Source organism: Gigantopelta aegis, chromosome 9, assembly GCF_016097555.1.
Source record: "Gigantopelta aegis isolate Gae_Host chromosome 9, Gae_host_genome, whole genome shotgun sequence".
NCBI lineage: Eukaryota > Metazoa > Mollusca > Gastropoda > Neomphalida > Peltospiridae > Gigantopelta > Gigantopelta aegis.
Window position 1 is genome coordinate 5,387,338 of NC_054707.1, and position 21,568 is coordinate 5,408,905.

General features: G+C 36.9%; 1 protein-coding gene across 1 annotated transcript in view; it reads right to left on the reverse strand.

The window, feature by feature from the left end:
• LOC121382074 (heparan-alpha-glucosaminide N-acetyltransferase-like) overlaps window positions 1-21,568 on the reverse strand; it is a 58,209-nt gene that overhangs the window by 30,965 nt on the left and 5,676 nt on the right. Inside the window, exons 2-3 of the mRNA XM_041511553.1 lie at window positions 13,439-13,635; window positions 2,292-2,419 (exon numbers count right to left, since the gene is read on the reverse strand). Coding sequence (XP_041367487.1) covers window positions 2,292-2,419; window positions 13,439-13,635 — 325 coding nt within the window. The remainder of the gene's footprint in view (window positions 1-2,291; window positions 2,420-13,438; window positions 13,636-21,568) is intronic.

Here is a 21,568-nt window from a genome sequence, read left to right on the forward strand (position 1 = left end):
GCCCCCAGTCCATTTTTGTTTTAATTTACTTCTTCTCAGATTGCCAACATTCACTAACATGTTATTTTGCAGAACGCACTTGAGTCCGCTTATTGTGGCTGAACAAAATCTGGTAGTAGATTTTACAACACATCCTCAGTCCTGCTGTATTGCTATACTAAAACGCACCCAGTCTACTGTACATGCGCAAACAGCCATCAATAAATGGCTACTGTACAGGGTAATGCGGCGTTTACACAGTGCCGATTATGGCTCCCGTTTGCGATCAGACAGCGCTACGACACGAAATGTGAAAAAGTCGGATTACTATCCTCAATGATCTGGAATGTCTTATCATTGTCTGAACGCAGTCGTATACGCTCGTAACAGAGTCCTACGGATCGGGAATGGTCCGGAGAGGTCGGCCAAGCACTCCCGACAGTTAGGTGCGTCCCGTAACATTCGGGAAACTCAGCCGATTTTGTCTAGTCGGATTACAATCGTGACTCTGTCGTGACAGATTCTGCTGTATCAGATCAAAATCGTAACAATGTCCTGTGTTGTCTGGACGGTATCTGGACGGTGTCCTGTGGATCGGGACGCTGTCGCGATGAACGGGTATGATCTGGACTATCACGTGACTAACGGTTTTCTAACGGATGTCTTCCGTCAGCGTCGGTTCACTGTCGGGTCACTGTCTGATCTCTGTCGGATCGCATTCGGGAGAATCGGGACGCTGTCGGGACAGATTTGATAGTTTTTTACCATACGAAAGATACAAATCGGATCAGAATTGGATTAAGAACTGGAGAATCGGGACGAATTCGGCTGGAAACGGCTGAATCGGGACGCTTCCTGAACAATATCTGATTGTTGTCGTGATTTCCCGCCACGAATCACAGGATCTTGATCAGACTTTTGACAAATTTTAATCGGGAATGGTGCTATCAAGGACGGCAGTAAAAATCCTGAATGTGTGACTGAAGCTTAACGATGTCGCCGAGTTATTGGAATAATTCTCGTCACCTGCTGTACAAAGTACCCGGGGTATAACAAGGAAAAGATATAGAGAGAACTGGGCAGAGACAAGTGTTGAAGACAAAAACATAAACGTTATAAAATTGACGGCAAAGTACCACGAATTTGATGTACACACGACAAAACGTGGTGTTGTGCTATTCTGCCGAGTGAAGATCACGTAAACTGTTAGTTTTTATTTTACCATTTTTAAATGTCGACACCTCGGTTAGTATTTGTGTAGTGTTGCGTGGAATATATTTTTAAAATGTGGTTGTTTTCCTGTACACGTATGATTTCAAGATAATGCTATTTAAAACACACTGTTTTACAGGGGTTGCAATTCTGTCGACTCAACCAGTTTTCACCGGTTGAGAATGCGACCGACCCAGAGATATACTGACCCTCGGACAATAATTTAAAGAAATAAAATACTGACAAATATTAAATGCAAATATATCAACACAATTTTGACAGAAATATTTGTCATATTGTTATATTTTATTTGTAAAAAAACAGTTACAAATAAAACACCAAAAAACCAACAGTTTTAACAAACAAAACAACAACAAACAGTCACAATGTCACTAAAATATAAAAATAAGTAAGCATTGATCATTTCGTTGATGCTATTGGGACAAGCTGGTGGGATTTTCTTTTCAAAAAGGCCCCTGCGCGTGCTATAACCTCACCGTGGTGCAGGGGTGTAACATTCTCTTTGAGAATGGCCAATACAGCACAAATTGAAGTTTAGAGTTAAAATTCGGTGTCCGTAAAATTCTGTGATATTTGTATTTGTATTTTTGCACAGTTCTTTACACTGTTTTTGTTTAAACCTTGAATTTTTATATTGATGTTGATGTTTATTTATTTGCATTACCATAGTTTGACACCCAATAGCCGATGTATTTTTCGTGCTGGGGTGTCGTTAAACATTCATTCATTCATTCATTTTCAAAAAGGTCTCAGTCCAGGACTGAGTGCGTTTTGTACACCCCCTTTCTCGTTTTTTAGTCAAAGATTCTAAAGCTTTTGGTATATTATTTTACTGTAGAATGGTACATGAAAGACATTAGTCGTCAAATGATATCTGGAACATGTTATACCTTTATTGCGATTTTCTTAAAATTAGTGAAATGTGACTGAGGGCGTTTTGGAAAAGAGCTATTATTGCCAATTTTCTCCGAAAAAAAGACATTCCTTAAAGTGAATTTTGGGGTCGAAGTACTCATAATGGAATACATATTGTTTGAAAACACATGGTGATCTATACGGGTTTCTGTAGCTCAATATACCTGCAGATGTCTTCAGCTTGTAGTGTGGGAAGAACTCTAACCAGAGACAGTCTGGTTGCATGGGTCGTATTCACCAACATCGTGGTCGTGTTCGATTCACGGAACGTGTTCACCAGCCACAGATCACACTAGAATAAAAAGAACAGCACAATAAAAATAACTAAAAATGAGTATGATAATTATCACTTCAAAAGTATTTCGCTTTCTATGATTTAAACACAAAAAAGAACTAACTACCCAAGCAACCAACAAACAAACAAACAATTCTTTTTAAAAACAAACAAACAAAAACAATCAAGTAAACAAACAAATAAAAATAACCTAAATTGTCTCCTGCTAATTACTGAACGGCAACGTCGTATTGCAGACACGCCACATTCGTATAAATTACTATAAGGCTTAAAACAAATTGCATGGTTCCGGGATCACGACACTACTAAGAAAATAAAGACCGATCCTAATTGATTTTCGATGTCTTATTATTTGTATTAATATTTAGGTGAAAAGAGTACAGACATGATATGAATGTAGAGCCGAATGTACATGTAGTAAGAAAATAAATAAATAAATAAATAAAAAAACCGACAAATCATACTTAATTGTTTTCAACAGGTTTCGTTTTAATTTTAGAAAACGTTAAGCTTAAACACACGAGATTGTTAAACTATTTTCGAAACCAGATGATTATACCTTTGACAACTATGGACCTTTTTGTCGTTTATATATATACGATTCAGAGTTGGAAACTAAGGTCCAAAACACACTGGGTCTGGGTCTGGGTCTGGGCCTGGGCCTGGGCCTGGGTCTGGCGAGTATGGTACCAGTCGAAAATGAAACCCACTGAATCGAATGTGACAAAACACAACGCGTCTGTGCTGGCGCGAACTACATATCTGACAACAGACGTCATAGAACATGCGCTATAGTTTCACACTGCCAGACTGGCAGATGGGCAATGTTCGAACTTTACTCATTATTTTTTCTTAATAACCAACAGTAAAGGTATATATTAATCAATGTGGATTTATGAAGCAAATTTATCTGAAGATATGAACGAATTAATATATATTGATAACATGTTTCAGTTACAGACCCAGACGTCAAAATACACCAGATTCGCCAGACCCAGACCCAGACACAACTTCGGTGTGTTTTGGGCCATAGAGAGCAGCACAGGTTGACACAACTCCAGTCCCAACCTGATTATTGTTCCTCAGATCGGAGAAAGCTGTTGTAATGTCGACCATGATGGAGAAAGTACCCTTTTGGCATTTCCGATTAGTAAAATAGCTGCTGTGTCTGTATTTTCCAACATTCTGGCCAGCACATATCATGACCCTTTTTGTGTTGGTCATGTTGCTGCGATTGAGAAATTCGAACATTTCAATGGCTCCATTTCAGTACAGGGATTTTGCAGGTCATCCAATCGTGGATCGCTTGGTTTAAAATCTAAACATAAAATCCTTTCTCTGTACAAGGCAGAGTGGAAAGGATGTTAGGCAAAATAGTGATAGTTTCCATGTTCCACTTGTAGGTGCTCTTCTGGAGGGGGACCGCCACTCCCTATGAGATCCGTAACAGGCTGTTTCATCTCTATGACGCATGATTTGTTAAAGGCACTGTGTTAAGGTTGTTGTCATTGCTAAAGATGGTGTCGATTACAGAGACGGTTGAATGTCTAAAATAACACATTGAATATATTCTCGTTTTTAAAATATCAGTGCCTGTATATTCTGTGTGTTTCTCATCGTCCTAGTCTTTCTAGTTGATCAAACTTCATTTTATTCCTAAAACATTTTTGTTTTTATACATACGAAATTCGTTTGGATACCAAATCCCGTTTGAGCTACTTACAAACAGTGGCTTTCCTCCTATAGACGAGGAACTAAATAGAATTCCATGGAATCAACCACTATTTTGCCAAATGCCTATTTTACTCTGCATTGTGATACGATCCTGATCATGTATACTGTTCTGTCGTTGAGATTAGGACGACCACAAACACACTGAATACAAGGACACAGATATACTAAAAAAAAAAACACACCTCTAGTCTGCGCGGCACATGTTAATTACGTTACATTACGTCTTGAAACGAGTGTTGGGGTAGTTTTGTAAACAAACAAACAACGTTAATTTATTTAGTAAAACAGCACATCTTGATTGTGAATATATGTATAAAACTGACAGATAACAATTTGATTGAAAAACAAATCCGTTTGAATTAATGCGCCAAAAGTATACTTTTGCCAGCCTCGATCAACGTGATTTTGTATCACCTGTCAACACGTGTCTGTCACCGCTGTAATTATCAACTTATACAAGTTTACATAGAAGCTTTAATACATATCTAATTGTAATTTATGAATCCATAAATAAAAAAAATGTTTTATTTTATCTGTTACCTGTAACGTAAACATCCAAGCTTACATTGAATTTCACTCCGGGTGACACAACCCAACCAATATGGCTGCACAGACTATAACACTTACATCATGACCTATTTGTAGCTATAGTCTGTTTCATAATTATCATTGATTGTCCTATGTGGATAACGAACACTATTTGTGCTCATTTACACAGTTAATAACAACGTTTGTTGAATAATGAATATATATATTGTCATTTTGCGTTATCCAAATTAATAGCATGGAACACCATTTATAGTTATCTTATTTCCATAATCTAAATTAACCTGAAACAAACTATAATAGGAAGTGTTGGTTGTCTACAACTTGGGAAAAGTCGGATCAATTACCAGTTTGTTGTTTTTGTGAACAGTAGCGGCATAAGTGGTTGTTTTGATGTTTGCTGTTCAGAATTATGTGCTGTCATGCAGGCCAGCAAATACAAGGGATGCCACTAAAAAGTGCTCATTATTTGAGTTTTAAACAAAATATTTTTCAGTAATAACACGTTTATTATTTCATTGTACTGTGACGGTGAAACAAATATTTTTAAAGAAAGATTTTAACTTTAAAATATAACACAAATGCTTAGATGCGCGGGGTATGTATTTTCAATCGTTAACAGATTTTATTTGCCAGAAACACATTACAATGGGAGTAAACTCAGGAAAGTATATGTAATACTTTATCATGGTGAAAAACCAGAAACACCTGTGATTTAAACAAAAAAGAAAGATCAAAGAGTTAGCAGTCGTAAACTGATAGATAAGTGTGACGGTACATGCTCTTAAATTTGTTTCGCCTGTGGCGATTTTAATTGTGTTAGAGGGCCGTGTGCAGTTTCATTGCCCGTAGCCCAGGTGGGCAACTTGTTACGTAATACTTCGCGCGATCGGACATTCCAATACACACCCAGCCAGGTGCGGAGGCCATGTGGCTAGTAGTTACGTAATATCTCCGGAAGTGCTGTTTATGGCCAGCCAGACTGACGATCAGAGAGAAATATACCGACTCTAGTAGAGGTAGAATATGAGATGATACGTGAGGTACCGCCTTGTACCCCCAGGCAAAATTCTGATTTATAATAAATAGCTAGAATTTAGAGATATCTAGGAGAAACGAAAAGGAAGCTTCCTGGGAACGTTAGTCCGTTTGGACTTTGGTAAATATCATTTCTGCTCTGTGTATAACCTTGATGTGATTGATGTGACTTGAAATATTTTAATACTGTATTATACCAATATTCTTTAGACAGTGTCTTCGGTCATCTGACGAAGTAAATCGTAGACTTTTTGTTCTAACATTATACAAGTATTTGGTAATATAAAGCTTAGCCAGTCATCCTAGACGACCTAGGTTAAACTGTAGGTTATTGTCTTTATTGTGATAGGTACCTGTATTAATTTTGTGTTACAAGGTTACTGAATGAGTAGTTAAGGGTTAATTAAAAATTAACCAGTTAGGAATAGAGCTGTAATTCCTTTATTAATTAAGTTCCCTCTGGAAGCGTTCCTAAATTATCACACGTTACCGAACGAGTAGTAAGGGTTAATTAAAAATTAACCAGTTAGGAATGATGTTGTAATTCCTTTATTAATTAACTTCTCCTGGAAGCGTTTCTCAATTATCACACGTGTGGGTGTGGTGTAACGGTGAAGTGATTCGCATATTGTGTAACTAGACACCTAGAGATTAACTAATTAAGTGATCAGTTCTGGGTTGTTATTATTGCTGTTATTAATTAACTACTACGGCTGTACATTTGTCAGCGTAGATTAATACAGATTCCAAAGTGTATTGTGTTTTGTTGTGTTTCTAGTGAGCTAAACGTGCTATAATAATATATACTTTATATAAGATCGTATCTCTGATCATACCTAGAGACGAGCCATACTAGGGTTTAACAGCCTGTTACAGAGAGATCTAATAGATATACAAGTAGGAGAGATATTTTGATAATCGTGTTTTATTCGGTTACGGGAATTATAGAATCCCCGTGACAATAAGTCTTGATCTAATCAACAAGTGCTGTATAGAAACCTCCCACAAATGTGCACGAGTTTCTTTCTAAAATAATTAATAGTTTTCGAAAATAAACACATTGGTAAGACAACATTATGAGACAATACGCCCCCAGTCTTTAAAATTGTTTGTCTTATGTTCGTAGTTCAGTAACAGCAGTTTGAACGAGACACGAATATCAAACAGCGTTGTCGCCATCTCCGCCAATAATATCGATCATCAATACTATAAACATTATGGGTTTTTTTCTAATTAATATCAATCATTTTATTTAAAACAAACAAATAAAGACTGATTTTTGTTTCAAAACTACATTAATATTTAAAGACCATTCTGTTATCACATTGTACAACAGCGTACTCTTCCCTATGTAAATTAATTTAAAATTGTGTTTTACAGGAATTAGTAAAATTAATATAATAAATTAAAAACATTATGCAATTCCATTACACAAAACGAGAAAACATATTTGTAAAGAGTGTTTATGATTGCTAAAAAAAAAGCAATATATACATAATGCAAATTTGAAGAACCAAAGTGTTAGTAGCAAAGGATCGTTTATATGCACCATCCCACGTTTTGGTCCACATGATGGGACAAATTAAGTAATATAAAACAATGTATGTTTATTACAACATTTGGAAAAAAGGTTAATTACTATCATATATAATTTAGACTTATGCTCACAACAAAGGTGTTGATAAGAATAGCTTATATTAAAATAAACATTAATTTATAAATAACATTTAGTGAAACAATAATTTTTAAAATCAATTAATAAGAATATTTATTACAATATTCTTAAATATTTTATCAGGTATGTTACAAAGTTGTTATGTTTATTTTTAAAACGTGATCAGAAAAATGCCTGGACGTTAGTTCAGAATCAGACGTCTTGTAATGTAATAAATATGTCATATAGAAATTACAGAAGGCCAGGAATTGATTAAAATGTCCCAAAATTGTCCCACGCAGTGCGTTCAAATGTTAGCATTCCTCTAGTTCCCGTGTATTGATTGTTTAATGTGGCGAGTTCACGTGCTATTTTAAGTGATCCCGAGTCACCAGGCCAAACCAAAACACTCGATGATGCTCAAATCATTTGACAGTGCAACACAAAATGTGTTATAACCAGATGTTCGGATATTCCTAAACTAGTTGAAAACTGTAGAACACGCCAAACCATGTGGACTTGATATAAAACGTGTATTGTTTGCTCTGTTTGTCTTCATCGCGCACAACAACTTGAACGATTTTGTTTCTGATACATCGGGCAACGAAAACAAACAAGAATTGATATTCCCTGTCACATTGTCACAAACACATTTCTGTTTGAGGATATTTTTGCAGCTTCAGAATCCACAAGTTGAAACATAGGTGGCTTAATTTAAATATTAGCTAATTATTATTAAAAGTCACCAGATCAGGCATATCCTAAAGGCGTAGTGTTCCCACGAATCCATGCATTCATGGTATTGTCTTTTCCGGGGTTTTTTTCTTCTTCTTTTGTTTTAATATGTGTACGGCGTGAATGATGTGCACGTTGGCAATGATTACGTAGCCATGTGATCTTATTGTTCATTGTCCTTTACACTATGTCTTAAATATACAGTGCACGTTGCGTGTGAGAACGAAGCTGTAATTGTGATTTCATATAATCTTAAATGGGAGGCGGTCATGACCTAATTGACCTAATTGTACAGCGCTCACTTGATGCGCGGTCAGCCTAGGATCGATACACCCCGTGGGCCCATTGAGCTATTTCTAGTTCCAGTCAGTGTACCACGACTGGTTTATCAAAGGCCGTGGTGTGTGCTGTCCTGTCTGTGGGATGCTGCTAATGAAAACAAATGTAGCGGGTTTCTTCCCTAAGACTATATGTGGAAAGTATCAAAATTTAATGTTTGACATCCAATAGCCGATGATTAATAAATCAATGTGCTCTAATGGTGTTGTTAAATAAAACAAACCGTAACCATATAAGTTTAAGTATCATATCACAGTTTGCTTTTTTTGAGAAATGTACTTTAATCTCCTCGTGTAGACAAGTGGTTGAACTGAAGGAGAATAGGGTTAGTGACACAAGGTCATCTACTTCGCTGACATTGTTAAAGGTTCATGCAGCCTAACGTTGAGATAAAACTGTTTGCACAAAGATAATTCTGTTTAACTACTGTCAGTTAAATTTAAAGTTTGTTTTCTCTAAACGACACCGCTAAATAATCAGTCATCGACTACTGGATATGAAACGTCTGTTTATTATAACACATAGCGTTCAGAAGAAACCCGCAACATTTTGTTTTTTATTAGCAGCAAGGGATTTGTTTTGTATACTTCCCACTGACAGGGTAGCACTTACCACGGCCTTGAATATACCAGTCGTGGAGCACTGGTCGGAATGAAGAAAACCCCAAACAAAACCACAAATAATGTGGTACGCCGATGACGTTTGATCCTATGACCCAAGCACCTTATGCAAGTGCTCTACCGACTGAGCTAAATCTCACACGTGCAAAAAAGAAAGGAGTGTTTTATTTAATGACGCACTCAACACATTTTATTTACGGTTATATGGCGTCAGACATATGGTTAAGGACCACACAGATTTTGAGAGGAAACCCGCTGTCGCCACTACATGGGCTACTCTTCCGATTGGCAGCAAGGGATCTTTTATTTGCGCTTCCCACAGGCAGGATAGCACAAACCATGGCCTTTGTTGAACCAGTTATGGATCACTGGTCGGTGCAAGTGGTTTACACCTACCCATTGAGCCTTGCGGAGCACTCACTCAGGGTTTGGAGTCGGTATCTGGATTAAAAATCCCAAGCCTCGACTGAGATCCGAACCCAGTACCTACCAGCCTGTAGACCGATGGCCTGCCACGACGCCACCGAGGCCGGTCCTCACACGTGCATGTCAGAAAGAATGCCACTATGTAGTACGGCCATGTGATCTGATACCGTTAAAACCTACATGTCAGAAAGAATGCCACTATGTAGTACGGCCATGTGATCTGATACCGTTCAAGCGCTGTGATTTTAAAACACTACCCGCACAGTGGTAAAGGGCTCGCTTGATGCGCGGTAGCTCTGAATCGATTCCCAGAGGTGGGCGCATTGGGCTATTTCTAGTTCCAGCCAGTGTACCACGACTAGTATATCAAACATCCATGGTATGTGCTATCCTGCACGTGATACTAATATATAAATGTATCAGGATTCCTCTCTAAGACTATGTTAAATTTACCAAATGTTTTATATCAAATAGCCGATGATTAATAAATCAATGTGCTCTATTGGTGTCGATTAAATAAAACAAACCTGAAAAGACTCCAGAGTGTGAAGTAATTTTAAAAGATTTTTGGCAAACAAAATTGTGACGGTACATGCTCTTAAATTTGTTTCGCCTGTGGCGATTTTAATTATGTTAGAGGGCCGTGTGCAGTTTCATTGCACTTAAGCCCAGATGGGCAACTTGTTACGTAATACTTCTGCGCGACGGTCCTCGATCAGTACGCCTAATACACACCGAGCCAGGTGCGGAGGCCATGTGGCTAGTAGTTACGTAAAATCTCCGGTAGTGCTGTTTATGGCCAGGAGATTGCTCGCGGTTGGCGACAGCCAGACTGACGATCAGAGAGAAATATACCGACTCTAGTAGAGGTAGAATATGAGATGATACGTGAGGTACCGCCTTGTACCCCCAGGCAAAATCCTGATTTATAATAAATAGCTAGTGTTTTAGAGATATCGAGGAGAACGAATTAGGAAGGCTCCAGGGGATCACGGACGTCGTCCACTGAACGAAATATATTAGTTCAGACGGGACTTTGGTAAATATCATTTCTGCTCTGTGTATAACCTTGATGTGATTGATGTGACTTTAAATATTTTGATACTGTATTATACCAATATTCTTTAGACAGTGTCTTCGGTCATCTGACGAAGTAAATCGTAGACTTTTTGTTCTAACATTATACGAGTATTTGGTAATATAAAGCTTAGCCAGTCATCCTAGACGACCTAGGTACACTGTAGGTTATTGTCTTTATTGTGATCGGTACCAGTATTAATTCTGTGTTACAAGGTTACTGAATGAGTAGTTAGGGTTAATTAAAAATTAACCCGTTAGGAATAGAGCTGAAATTCCTTTATTAATTAAGTTCCCCTGGAAGCGTTCCTAAATTATCGCACGTTACTGAACGAGTAGTAAGGGTTAATTAAAAATTAACCAGTTAGGAATGGTGTTGTAATTCCTTTATTAATTAACTTCTCCTGGAAGCGTTTCTCAATTATCACACGTGTGGGTGTGGTGTAACGGTGAAGTGATTCACATGTTGTGTAACTAGACACCTAGAGATTAACTAATTAAGTGATCAGTTCTGGGTTGTTATTATTGCTGTTATTAATTAACTACTACGGCTGTACATTTGTTAGCGTAGATTAATACAGATTCCAAAGTGTATTGTGTTTTTGTTGTGTTTCTAGAGAACTAACGTGCTATAATAATATATACTTTATATAAGATCGTATCTCTGATCATACCTAGAGACGAGCCATACTAGGGTTTAACAGCCTGTTACAGAGAGATCTAATAGATATACAGTTAGGAGAGATATTTTGATAATCGTGTTTTATTCAGTTACGGGAATTATAGAATCCCCGTGACAAAAATATTTTTACATTATTAAAATTACAATTTACTTATATTTTCTTGTTTAGGATATGAATATTTCCACAACGGTACAACCAAAATATTTGTGGACCAAAAAAAAAAAAAAAAAAAAAAAAAAAAAAATATATATATATATATATATATATATATATACTCTTCAAAAAAGTAGGGGAATCTGAAATATTAAAACATACGTTTTGACCACAGACATCCTAGTTAAGAACGTTCAGGTCTGTTTTTCAACACACCGAAATACATTCCGTAGTTTGAACATGCATCACGCAGTTGCCCCGTACACGTGCGTGGGGTGTCATTCTCGATTTTGACAATTTCCATGAAGGTCCATTAATCATTGTGGAACATAATTTCTGTCAATCTTTTTAATTGTGTTAATCATACAGTTGTTATTGTTTTGTTTTTAGTCATTTTTATTGTTTGAATTTGCGATTTACTGATACAAAACGTCAACTTTCAAATTTCACTTCTGACCCCAATCGTCCTTCAAGATCTTTGGAGGTCATAAAACCTTCCGTAATACTGAACTCTACAGGTTGTAATATTTGCCCAATTAATTCACTATTATCATATAACCATTCCCCACAGCTAATATACCTTACAATTTTGGCAATTGTAAATTCTTATTAGAGTTCCCCAACTTTTTTCAAGAGTTTATATTACACACCCGTTGGTGAGAACATCATTGGTTATTTTTTATACCAAAACATACGACTGGCTGCTCCTAGGTGATGACTTGGCTAGGTGATGATTTTCGAAACTATGTTAGCGCTACGATATCGTAAAACTATCGTAGGCTATGACGTCACTAAGACACACACTAAGACACACGCCATAGTCTGTGATGATTTTACGATATAGTAGCGCTAAGACAGCTTCGAAAATATGTGCGCAGGTCACCAATGCCATACATTCAATGAAAAAAAGAAAGAAAGCACAATCAAAATCGATTACACTGTGACGTATAGTTAACCTGACAATCATTTGTTTGTGACACGTAAGTTAGCTACAAGCGAAAGGGCTGTAATTAACTTTTAGTCGAAAAAAGATGTTAAAATTTGACTAATGGATATGTGAGAAATAGAATACAACATTCATGTCCGTTAGATACCATTTATCTTACTCGTTGTTTAAAAACGTATCCAACTCGCTTTCGCTCGTTAGATACATTTTAAAACAACTCGTTGTAAGATAAATGGTATCTAACGGCAAATCATGTATTATTCTCTATGTATTACCTCAATAATTTCGTTCGTACTAATGTTTCCAACGGCAAAACGAATTTTGAAATACTTCGGCCAAATATATTTACCCTAGAATGCTTTATATTTAAAACATGTTACGGTTAGATAGTTGGAATTCCATATGACACATTATAGGTCCTATGTCAAAGATGAAACTACAATATTTTGTTATTATCACATTTATTTGTAATAAATAACTAGAAAGTAATCGATCCCACACATAATCTTTCCATAATTAACTCAAGAATAATATTTTTAAAAGTCTTATACAGGACGACAAGAGGGGTTTCCCGAATAATTTGTAGCTAAATATAGCATGGTCACCATTTTTGTTTCTTTGTCAGTTGTCTGCAAAGACATATAGAAAAAAACTTATTGTTTTGAATGTGTACGCATCAACCAATAACCTCACTACTTAATGCGTGTGACATACTCTGAAGATTACCCGTAAAATAAAACAAATTTCTACTATTAAATGGAATTGTTTATTGTAATATTTCATCAGCATATAGCTGAAGGAACAAAATGTATGTTTCAAAGCAAAAAATAACAAATATATTTAGCGGGAACTGCTATTATTGCAATTTTCACATAGCACCTTAAATATATTACAAATATTACTTATGCTAGGGTCAGACTGGCAACTGCCAGCCGAAAGTTGGCCAACTCAATTGTTGCATTGAGTTGTGAATGCACTCAGACTAACAGCAGAAAGCTGGCCAACTGGGCGTCGCGTTGAGTTGTAATGAAACGACAAATGCTGGTATAACTTCCAAGAACTCACCTCATAGCAGTCGACACTCTGAGCCCATAGCTGTATTCTGAAGTTGACTGTTGAGTTGATTGTGAAGAAGGCCACGTCGTGTCTGAACTCAGGTCTTTCGTCGGCGTGTTTTTCATTGTAAAGCTTGATGAAACTTAATTTTGCCGATTTCGTTGACTGCTGGGGGGTGCTCGATGTTTGGTTTGCTGCGCTAAGTCCTAGAAACAAATATTATACTTTTTTTATAATGATGATATTAATGATGATGATGATGATGATGATGATAATAATGACGATGATGATGATGATGATGATGATGATGATATATACAACAGCAACAAGAACTACTACTACTACTACTACTACTACTACTATGACTACGACTTTTAGAATAGAGTATTAGAACTGATGTCAGCTCGATATCTTGAGTCATTGCAAAAACAAAAGTCGTGAATGTTTTGTTTTTGTTCATTGGTTGTATCTCGGTCAAAAACCGAATATATCGTCATGAAAGCCAAGCTTGATCTGTAACAGCACATGATAAAGCTATACACATAAGTTCAGCTCAATATCTCAAAGCATTGAGAAAAACCGGAAAAAAAAGTTTTCGTATCGCTAAACTACTAATGGGAACATGTGACGGGTTTCCTCTCTAAGACTATATGTCAGAATTAATTTATTAATTACCAAATCTTTGACATCCAATATCCGGGGGCGAGACGTAGCCCAGTGGTAAAGCGCTCGCTTGATGCGCGGTCGGTTTGGGATCGATCCCCGTCAGTGGGCCCATTGGGCTATTTCTCGCTCTAGCCAGTGCACCACGACTGGTACATCAAAGGCCGTGGTATGTGCCATCCTGTCTATGAGATGATTCATATAAAAGATCCCTTACTGCCAATCGAAAAGAGTAGCCCATGAAGTGGCGACAGCGGGTTTCCTCCTTCAATATCTGTGTGGTCCTAACAAAAACATATTTAGCCACCATTTTATTTCCATTATGTAAATTATATACGGTAGTTTCTTTTGCACGTCAGTATATATCGGTGGTTTTATTGTGGCAACTGTAGTTTTGTTGGCGACGCGAACGACTTCGGTCAAGAATGACATTAGTGCGCATCAGACAGACAATAACTAAACACTCCTTATGGTTATCTCCTGAATGATGGATGGTATAGGAATACGGGATGGATGGATGATGGATGGGCGGCTGTTTGAATGAATGGATGGATGGATGGGTGAGATATGGGCCATGGATATTTTGATGGGCAAGTGCTTGGACATATGGGTGGATGGATGAACGGCATCAGCGACTACAATTTGGTATGAAGAATGGATAGGCTCTGTCTGCATGGATGTTTACATTAATTAGCAGAACAACACTTTGTAAAATAGGTATATAAGATGTATATTCTCAGTACGTTTGAATGTCCGACGCCATATAACCGTAAATAAAATGTGTTGAGTGCGTGGTTAAATAAAACATTTCCTTCCTTCCTTCCAATATCCGATGATTAATACATCAATGTGTTCTACTTCTGTCTGTAAACAAAACAAAGTTTAACAAACTTTTAACAATGAACATTATTCATGTTGATTACTAGTAGTCACCAGGGCCCAGATTCATTAAAAACAACCTTTCTAACTTAGTTAGTTGCTAGTGGCTTAGCGGTACTCTCCATCAACTCTAGACTTAGTTGGTTGCTAGTGGCTTAGCGGTACTCTCCATCAACTCTAGACTTAGTTGGTTGCTAGTGGCTTAGCGGTACTCTCCATCAACTCTAGACTTAGTTGGTTGCTAGTGGCTTAGCGGTACTCTCCATCAACTCTAGACAGTCGGTTGAAAAAAATAGTTTGTTTGGTTTAACGACACCACTGGAGCACATCTATTAATTAATCATCGGCTATTGGATGTCAAACATTTGGTAATTCTCGTAGTCACCAGAGAAAACCCGCTACATGTTTTTCTAATGCTGCAATGAATCTTTTATATGCACTTTCCCCACAGACAGGAAACACATACCACGACCTTTGTCCAGTTGTGGTGGACTGGTTGGAATGAGAAAAAAAAACAATCAGCTGAATGGATCCACCGAGGTGGTTCGATCCTGCTAGTCGGCTAAGTGCTCGCCTGAGGTGCTTATGTCACAGTATCGAACCACCCAGGTGGATCCATTCAGCTGATTTTTTCTTGTTCCATCCAGTGCACTACCACTGGACAAAGGCCGTGGTGTGTGATTTCCTGTCTGTGGAAAAGTGGATATGAAAAGATTCCTTGCTGCTAATAGGGAAATGTAGATGGTTTTCTCTGATGACTACGTGTGAGAATTACCAAATATTTGACATCCACTAGCCGATTATTAATTAATTATTGGTATCGTCATATATATATGCTCTATATATATATATATATATATATATATATAAATATATATAACACACACACACACACACACACACACACGCGCGCGCGTATATGTATGTATGTGTATGTGTATGTGTATGTGTATGTGTATGTATATGTGTATGTGTATGTATATGTATATACAAACCGCAGTTACAGATAAGTTTATCAACCAACTAATGTTGCACGATTTTGGGTTTTTGGGGGGTCATTCAAGAACAGAATGAAAGGAAATCCTATTCCAGGACTACCTTCCTTTTAGGTTATTAGCCTGGGGTGTGGAGTTAGGTGACAAAAAGAAACTGAAAGATAGAACGTGCTGTCAGAATGAGAGAAAAAGTTGAACATCAGGAAAGAGCCAGTGGGAAAAGCAAGTTAAGCATGAAATATAAATTCAAGACTATTATCAAGACCAACGAAAGAACAATTCAAGCCATTTGTAAGACAAAATAAACACAGAAACATAAACGTATTACTGTAAAACACATTTCTTTAAATAATAATTTAAAAAATCTCTCCCCCCCAAAAAAAACACAACAACAACAACACCTAAAAAAAGGGAGGGAGGGACGGAGGGAGGGAGGGAGGACAAAAACAAACAATGCAAACTGGCAAGATTACAAAATTATCATCAATTTACCATTAAAATATTGTATAAAATAATTGTTATCAACAATAGAGTACGGTAAAGTACATCGGTGTGCTCAAACATTTCTGTGATTATTATATTTGCTTTTGAGAAATAAGGATATTTATATTTGTTTGACTGAAACAATCAATTAATGTCATGTTTATGTAACCTCATCTATAGACCGAAATTTGCCCTCTTTTACATTGATACTCCCATTTAAAATTAAGAATTAAAACAGGTTTTATTACAAGTTACTTGGTGTTTATAAACTTTTTATTTATATATTTTCATCATACTTTCATCTATATGTCCCAAAACGTACAAATACATTATTTAATTAACTAGCATTTGTTTTGTTTTTAATTGAAAAAGGACCCACATAATTGGGCAAGTTTGCTGTCGTTGCGCAAGTCATCATTTGTCTCTAACGACCCTCTCTAGCTACCGATGGTCACATTGCCAGATTTTGAGGATTCGCCAATTTTATAAGATTTGTTACGACGTGAAAAGATAGGAGTCTAGTTGTTCTGAACGCCATGTTGTATACACTGTGTGCAAACACATAGCAATTTCAATGTTCTCGAGTTATTTATGCAAAGATTATGTATGGGATCTATTAATTGATAGGTTTATATCACAATCATGTGAAAATAGCGAAATATGTCACTGGTATATTAAATGTCTTGGTACGTGTTGTCTTGTATTTGGAAAAGTACATAAATCCCTTGCTAAAAATGTAGCGTGCTTCCTCTGGAGATTACGTGTGAGATTTCTAATGCGTGGCTGCGTTCGCGAACTATTTGACTGGTTCCATACTCAATCATTCGGTTTACAAGGCGGAACTTAGCCCAGTGGTAAGGCGCTCGCTTGATGTGCGGTCAGTCTAGGATCCATCCCCACTGGGGTATTTATCGTTTTAGCCAGTACATCACAACTTTTATATCAAAGGCCGTGGTATGTGCTATCCCTATCTGTGAGATGGTGCATATGACAGATCCCTTTCTAGTAATGGTAAAATGTAGCGGGTTTCCTCTGTAAGACAATTAGTATATGTCAAAAGTATCAAATGTTTTACATTCAATAGCCAATGATGAATAAATCAATCTGCTCTAGTAGTGTTGTTAACCAAAACAAACTTTAACTTTCATCTGAGAGAAATAAATTTCTGTTCTGTTCTCTTCATGCACCAGTTTAGTGAACGGTTTTCCGCTTAGTCTGGCTTAACACAGCCCATACTCTTTTGGCTCTTATGCAAATTATCTTATGCGGCAGTTTAGATTATGTCAAACTTAGAAAATCCACAGCCAGCCGGTAAGCCCGGTAATCTGTTTTACAACAAATAACAGAAGCAATAGGCATGTTTTAAACAAAGAGTATCCGACGACTGTGGTCGACAGACACACGGAAACACACGAGTACGAAGATAACACGTCGCTGTCAACGCTTCCGTCGTTACGTAACACGGAGGGCACCGAGAACGTGTCGAGACAGAGAGTAACTGATACATTCCTGGCCTTTTATTTATTTATTTATTTATTTATTTATTTATGCATTTGTTTATGTGTTTCTTTGTTTGGTTAATGAGAAATGGCTATAAAATAGATAGACAAAAGATAAGGAATGTATCAGTTACTCTATCTATCTAATCCATCTATCCATCCATATTTAATTTTTCTATCCATCTCTCGGTCAACTTAGGGGCGGGACGTAGCCCAGTGGTAAAGCGGTCGGTTTGGGATCGATCCCCGTCGGTGGGCCCATTGGGCTATTTCTCGTTCCAGCCAGTGCGCCACGACTGATATATCAAAGGCCGTGGTATGTGCTATCCTGTAGGTGGGATGGTGCATATAAAAGATCACTTGCTGCATTAGGAAAAATGTAACGGGTTTTCTCCGATGACTACGAGTGAGAATTACCAAATGTTTGACATCCAATAGCCGATGATTAATTAATCAATGTGCTCTAATGGTGTCGTTAAACAAAACAAACTTCTCCTCTCGCTCAACTTTGTATATAGCTTTATCATGTACTGTTACTGATCAATTTTATTTCTATTAATTAACTGATTTACTATTATCTGTTTGTTTATTTTTTGTACTTGTTTACACGTTTAAACTTTGAAAAATATAGTATGATGTTACATTAAATTGTATTTTTATTTAACAATTTGATTTTACTATTTCAATAAGTTTATTTAAACAAAAACAAAACAACAAACAGACAGTTAAGCACACAAAGAAAAAACGACCCCCCCCCCCCCCCCCCGAATCGAATAAAAACAACCAACAAAATGCCACACACACACCCTCCCGCTCCTCCCAAAACCAAAATCAACAACAAAAAACCCTCTTTATTTTGAATGCCACAAACTACAGTTCCATACCCCTTAAAAGTAATTTAACTCCAAAACCTAATTTAAACAAATGAAAATCCAAAACGTCCCGAAAGTCCACAAAAAAAGCACGGAACACGATTCGACCTAAAATAAAATGAATGTTAAAACCACCTAAGCCACCCACATCCCTAAACCGCCCTGGTAGAGAAGATCAAAGACTTGACATTAACAGGTGAAATGAAAAGGTGTTTCCTTCACGTCAGCATTTGACCCTGTCAAGTGAAAAATATGTCATCTACGGCGATAGCACCTGAGTTGAAAAATACCAGGTTTTCGTATAATCGCCACAAACATTGAGAGCGTGTGTGATAATCGAGGAATAAGGACATACAGTCTGGCAGGCTAGGAAACGATTGTTTGTCCAAGGACACATATGCATGCTGTAAACTATTGCTATTTGATGTCAAAGGTGGCTATTTTGACAGTTGGTAATGAAAAATAGAGAGTCGGAGACATACACACATAGAAAGATAGATAGAGAGAGAGAGAGAGAGAGAGAGAGAGAGAGAGAGAGAGAGAGAGAGAGAGAGAGAGAGAGAGAGAGAGAGAGAGAGAGAGAGAGAGAGTAGATAGCGTATCCAGTATATTAAAGGTATGTGATATTATTCTGATCACAGCACTATGTTTATTGACATGTAAGTAAACGTACTACGTCAACACCCCAGAAATGACATATGCGTTAATAATCATCAAATAATAAACGTTTTAACAACAATTTTACATTGAAAGCTCTTCAGTGTTCTGAAAACCCCCACAAAAAACCTGGAACTACTTGTTTTTTTGTTTTTTTATGTAATGTATTCAAAATGACGTCATGTTAAGTATAAAAAAGACACAACGTCACATATTCATACGTTATTTGAATATTGAGTAATGGCTGACCTGAATTGAAGTTGCGTATGCAATTTCCAAAAACATGTTGTATTATGCTTGAGATTATATGACTGAGAGATTATTACCCTGGTGTGTTTCGGTAGCGTTAATATCATATATTAGGATAGATAGACAGACAGACAGACAGACAGACAGAAAGACAGACAGACAGATATATAGAATAGATGTTTAACGACATCTCAGCACGGCTAGCGGGTGTCAAATTATGCATATATTAGGACTAACAATAATGTCTTGTGCTCGCCTAATAATACACATGTCTACTTAACAATGAATATGTCTAAACATCATCTTATAATCCGTCCCGTCCTCCTATAAAAATGTGTTGTTGTTTTTTGTAAATAATTTTAGTTTGGTTTGACGTAAGAAGAAAAGTAAAAGTGTATTGAACATAACACACACAAACAAAAACCACAACTATTTTTGTGTCCAAGTTAGAAAACAATCGGCTCAGAAATAACTAACTTGTAGTACATTCAATAGCATGAAAAAAAAGAGTTCCCTGTGTATACAGATCCTTTGATTTCAGTTACAGTTTTGCTTTGACCTTTTTATAATATTATCTTCTGCAAAACCCGTCTTGTCAATTACACGGTGGAGTTGGAATGGAGTTCTTTTCTGTTCTCATCTAGGCACCGTTAATTATATTTAAGTGTTAACCAGCCTCACGATTAAAACGCTTCCGTTTGGTAATCTTGTGTTAAGTGCTGACTTGTAACGCGCTATTGTCTGGTAGGTGTATATCAAATTGAGATATTGTGAGAAAGGTAATCTGTGACTGGCAAAAGTCGTTTTCTTCCCGGTGATTCACGCTTTCATGTTTCCATTCATTTTAACTTGCCTTTTACATGTACTGTTCAAGCATATTATAGTTGTTAGTAGTTAGTGAGAGAAACATCGGCGTAGTAATACACATATATGTAATCCATATAAAATATAACTTGAAAAGGGTTGCATGATAATAAAAAAATCAGGTTACTAAGTTTTGTAATATGTTTCAACCAAAAGCGGTATTGTAACTATTAGTATTATGGTGTAGAAACTATTACCGGAAGTCGGATAATAGCAGGTACCCTAAAGCATCTTGGGAATAGGCAGCCAAAACGTTGTGTTTCCAGATTTTAAATAAAATACTTTGATTATATTTCAAAGTCTGTTGTGTCACATTACAATTTTTTTTAAATTTTTCAATGAAAATAAGTTTATATGCGACCTGAAGAAGATCGATATCACTGGCTGTTAATGACTGTGACGTCAGACGTTGTTCCAATGTAAACATTCTTTGCAGGAAGATACTTGCTTCTCTTTTCTTTTTTTCAAAATGTTTAATTCAAAACGCCAAAACGCTGGCTAGTTCCGAATGGGCGCGAATAATGGATAATTGAAAACTAAGGGGTAGTTTGATGTTACGAGATGTGTGAATGCTATATTTATTTATGTAGTTCAACAATTATTGCTGTAAATGGATGTTTGAAAAATGAGCGAACGACCTATCCGAAAATTGAGCAAACATTCGCCATGCGCACAACTCATTTCATAATGTCCTGGTAACAGATACAAACGCCAGGCAGTGACATAATAACACTTTGAATCATCATGTAGGGGTTATCAGGTTACAGGAAGCATGGATGCATGATAAATGTTATCCAGATTCGGGCAAAACTCGGCCACCCCAACCCTTAGGAAAATGGGAGCCCGTACGCCTTTGCTTATATGTTATATTTACAGTAATATTTCAACGAAAAAAACTTAACACATGATAAGGCCCGTATCTCTGCACAATGCAGAGTCGAATGGGCATTTGGCAAAATAGTAGTGAATTAATTTCAT